At 56.8% G+C, this 4,049-nt stretch overlaps 2 protein-coding genes across 2 annotated transcripts in view; both read left to right on the top strand.

Moving 5' to 3' along the window:
- Nucleotides 1–871: 871 nt before the first annotated feature.
- On the top strand, nt 872–2,989 carry BBK36DRAFT_1163775 (Pal1-domain-containing protein; the record flags this gene model as incomplete). The annotated part of the gene is made up of 4 exons (XM_024894572.1): nt 872–899; nt 1,358–1,671; nt 1,827–2,277; nt 2,376–2,989. The coding sequence occupies 4 exons, from the start codon at nt 872–874 to the stop codon at nt 2,987–2,989; spliced, it is 1,407 nt and encodes a 468-aa protein (XP_024744960.1).
- An 899-nt stretch (nt 2,990–3,888) lies between these two features.
- Nucleotides 3,889–4,049, top strand: part of BBK36DRAFT_1145517 (hypothetical protein) — a gene marked incomplete at both ends in the record, with an annotated part of 2,116 nt that continues 1,955 nt past the window's right edge. The window contains one exon of the mRNA XM_024893762.1: nt 3,889–3,933. Within this exon, the coding sequence (XP_024744959.1) occupies nt 3,889–3,933 (45 nt within the window). The remainder of the gene's footprint in view (nt 3,934–4,049) is intronic.

The raw sequence follows: 4,049 nt of genomic DNA, 5'->3' as shown, positions 1-4,049 counted from the left end.
GATGTCTGCTCTGCTCTGTCTCTGCTGTGCTCTGCTCTGGGTGCTCTGCTAATAGTACCACCCCATGGAATACTGACCTGAGTGTGGTGGGCGAGTCTTGCGCTGTGTGGCCGTGTGACGGGAGCGGCCTCTTATCTTCCTGCGAGCCAATGGATGGACTGTCATCAGTTACGAGCTCCGGTCCGTAGACATCGATTCTGCATCCGCATCGTCCGGTGGCAACAGATGGCTCTCCGTCGTCGCCGGTTGCGTTGTTTGTCGCTGATCGCCCACTGACTTGCACGCCAACAAACGGGGGGGGAGGCAACGGACCCCCCCTTTTTCAGGCACTCCGTAATAGTAGTAGTACTTATCGAGGTGGTGTAGATGCACAGTGCGGAGAGGCCTCTTGCAGGGCGCCAAGGGAACTGTGCTGCTCATAGTACCGGGTACTGTAGGGGGGGCAGCTTCTCGTACCTGCTGGCGCGCTGACTGCTGCCACTCTGCCTCGTACCAGGTACAACACGCGGTTCGCACATCCAAGCAGGACGCAGAACTCAGGCACTTCCAACCTGCCTGTGACCTCAACGGTTTTTTCCCGACCAACCAACCAACCGACATATTACACACCCTCGCACTACTTACTTACTTACTACTACTACACACACGACAGACTGGGCTTCTCTTCCAACTTTGCACTGCTGCTCGCCGGATTACGGGCGGCTGATTCTGAGGAGCAACTACTGGACGGTTAGCTGCCGCTCTGGCTGGAATGACGCTAGGCCCAGCCTTGCACCACGGAATTTAACCTGCCTGCTCCCCTGTGTCGCGAGTCAACCGACTCAAGACCCCTTTGGCCTGGACACCACCATCCAAGCAATTGATAGCCATCATGTCTGCCAACAGCTTCTACTTTGCCGGTAAGCGCCTCTGCTCCTGAGTTTGCGTCGTCGTGTCGTCAATGTCCTGTTATCGTTTGCGTCCGCTGCGCCCTGTTTTCTTGTCTGGGGGGGTGTTATCTCGTCCCGATGCCGCGTTGCCGACCGCGCCGCAGCGAGAAGGAGGGAGACACAGAGCGAGAGAGAGAGAGAGAGATCAAGGAAAAAAGCACACATGGCCGGCGCCAAAGACGCGCAAAGGGGCGCCCAGGCGAATGGGAGATGACCTCCCGCCTGCATAATGACTCTCATCATCAGGTCGAAACGCTCAAGGGGCCCGAGCGGATAAGCCAACGTCGCCCAGCCAGACCATCTCGCCATTGGCCGTCCTGCTGTGTCATGTAGACGATCACGGCATGCCGCGCTGTTTCATGTTTGCCCATCGCTCGCCTATCTGGCCTGCACCCGTCCGCGACTCCAGCTGATGCCGTCTCCTATAGGGCAGCAACCCGCCTCCTCCCAGGCGCCCGGCCTGGCCTTCAACGCCGCCGGCAACGTCAACGCCAACAATAATAACACCGACAGCCTCGCCTCCAACAATCCCTTCCGCAACTATCGCGCCACCTCTCCCGGCCTCCTCGTCGACACCTCTTCCTTTCCCACGACGCCCACCTCCCCCTTCGACGACCCGATGCCGTCCCAGCGCCCTGTGTCGAGGAACCCGTTCCTCGACCAGCCTCTTGCTCCGCGGCCTGCCGACGTCGCCGCCGCCGCTGGGCCCAAGACGCAGTCTCTCACTGCCGAGGAAATCTTTGTGCGTCTTTCCCCCCGTCTCAATCGCTTCATGGCCACCGTCCCTCCTCGCCCGTCCATAGTTCTGGTGCATTGGAGGGCGAGCGGCTGGGGGATAACCCCTCAAAGCTTGTGCGACGGTAAATCGATTGCTAACGTCACTGTGTGATAACATAGGGATCCTTGACGCTCGATGACACGCCTGCTTTTTCAGCCAAGCAACCCGTCGATCCACAGCTGATCAAGAAGCGCCCTACCGACCGACCCGCGCCTCCTCGCCGTGAAAGCGAGAGCCAGGTGTCTTCACGAGCTGCTGACAAGCACCGCCCATCTCGCTCCCAGGAAGAGGCCCTGAGGGCTCGCAAGCCGCCTCCGCGGGACGCAAAGGGACCGACGACCCGCCCGAGCCTTCTGGACGATTCGCCGCCTCGCAAGCCCGTGCAGCGCCGCCCGAGACGCAACTCCGACTCGTCAGTCATGGACTTTGATAGCAAGTCCCTCACGGCCGAGGAGAAGCGCATGATTGAGGCCAAACGCCGCGAGCGTAACAAGATGAAGTCGACACGTCCCAGCCGCAAGATGGACATTATCGATCAGCTGGACGCCACCAGCATCTACGGAACAGGCTGTACGTATACGTGCTTTTTCCACTGTCGCTCTTCCTCCTTTCTCTCCTGCCAACTTCCTCCCGAGAAAGTTGTCTGTTTCCTGACCTTTTCCTCGCAGTGTTCCACCACGATGGACCCTTTGATGCTTTGAACCCTCATCGTAACAAACAGAACAGCAAGAAGCTGTCTCCGATGCAAGCATTCCCCGAGGGCTCCCTCAACAACACTCTCGGCGGCTCCGGCCCCCTCAATGCCCAGGCCGATCACTCGACCTTTATGGGCCACGGCAATGATGAGGCATTCCGTGACTTTGCAACCAGCGGAAAGAGCAAGAGCTCGAAAGAACCCGTCATCTTTGATCCGCAGGCTCGCGCACCGCTGGTGCATGGCGACGAAAGCCACGGCTTGGGTACCTCAACCTTCCTTGAGGGAACGCCGGCTGCTCGATCAGCCATTGTCCGCCGACAGGCAGAGCAGGCTCAGGAGATGGCCGAAGGCGGCCTGCAGCGGAAGAAGTCTCTGGCCCAGAGAATCAGACAGAGAACCAGACCCGACTACAGCAACAGGCCCATGCCCGGCCACGGCCGCTACGACTCGGACGATTACGGCTTCAGCGAAGAGAGGATCACGGTGCCCAAACCTCCCCCGCGCGAGCAAGAGCGCCGACTTTCGCCGCCCCCCATGCCACGACGAAACTCCGGAAGTGCTCTGGAGCAGCGCTCTAGCGCATAGGTCATATGGCCTGTCCGCGCCTCAGGGTCCTTTAATCGAATCTATATTACACTAGCGCAAGTAAGAACATTAACTGTAGCAACCGAGGTAGCGGCAGCACAGACAGTTTCCCCAGATTAACACTTCTCTTTCTTGTAGCAAACAATATGCACATCAACGTAGTACTCTCCACCTCTTCCATCTTCAGTCGGTGGTCTCGCCTGTACCGTCTTTCAGGTCGATGTATGTATGGGTCTCTGAATGATATGTCAGAGAGTTGTCGATGGGTTAATACTTACCCTGCAGTAGTGTTTAACATCCGAGATAAGAGAATTACCGTCTTTAGATGTTGAACAATATTGACTATACTTCTGGGTTCGGGTTCGGAGTCTTTTGTGTTGGAACGTAGTTCGGAGTGTCTCGCTTCTACGTCTGATCTTTCCGTGGCGACCGGTCGAAGTTCGATACAGCAGTGCCGGAGGAGCAGTTTGTGTTACGAGTTTGTGCAACTATGATTCGACTGACGTTAAAGGTAGACGTAGCGTAGAGGTCGGCTTTGCTTTTTTGCTTCTATCTCGCGTGTTCTTCTCTTTTTGCTTTGTTTCTTTGGGGTTTCGACGGTACGAAGGGCTTCGGGAGTTTGTACAAAAAGCGAGAAGCTCAAAGTGTCTTTTACTTTCTTGTTCTTTCTGGTAAGTATATAATTCATGTGTCGGGCGACCTTATCTTCCTGTTTCTCTTGTACAGAAGTAAACGCCCGGGTTGCCTATTGGTTCCGAGTTGGCAAAGGTAGCTGCTCGTAGAGGGTACGGGTCTGCAATTGGGGGTGGGGGACAGAGCCGAGAGAGTTGTAAGTGCACCTATAGTATGAATCCTGGTTCTTGGCTCCGTAAGCATGACAGGCAGGTCGAGCGAACAGTATGAGTGCGAGGCGATTTGCGTTTACTTATGAACGAAATCCACCGGTAAGGGGGGAGCCGCAAGGACAAACCAGCGGACGGAGGGAACTCTGAGAAGTACGCCGGGTCTTCCGGGCTACCGAACCGTAGCGAGCCCCTGCGGTACAGAAGAGGCCAGCTAG

This window comes from Trichoderma citrinoviride (genome assembly GCF_003025115.1).
Source record: "Trichoderma citrinoviride strain TUCIM 6016 unplaced genomic scaffold BBK36scaffold_55, whole genome shotgun sequence".
Taxonomy (NCBI): domain Eukaryota; kingdom Fungi; phylum Ascomycota; class Sordariomycetes; order Hypocreales; family Hypocreaceae; genus Trichoderma; species Trichoderma citrinoviride.
The sequence above is the reverse complement of the archived record's forward strand: the minus strand, read 5'-3'. Positions and strand labels throughout refer to the sequence as shown.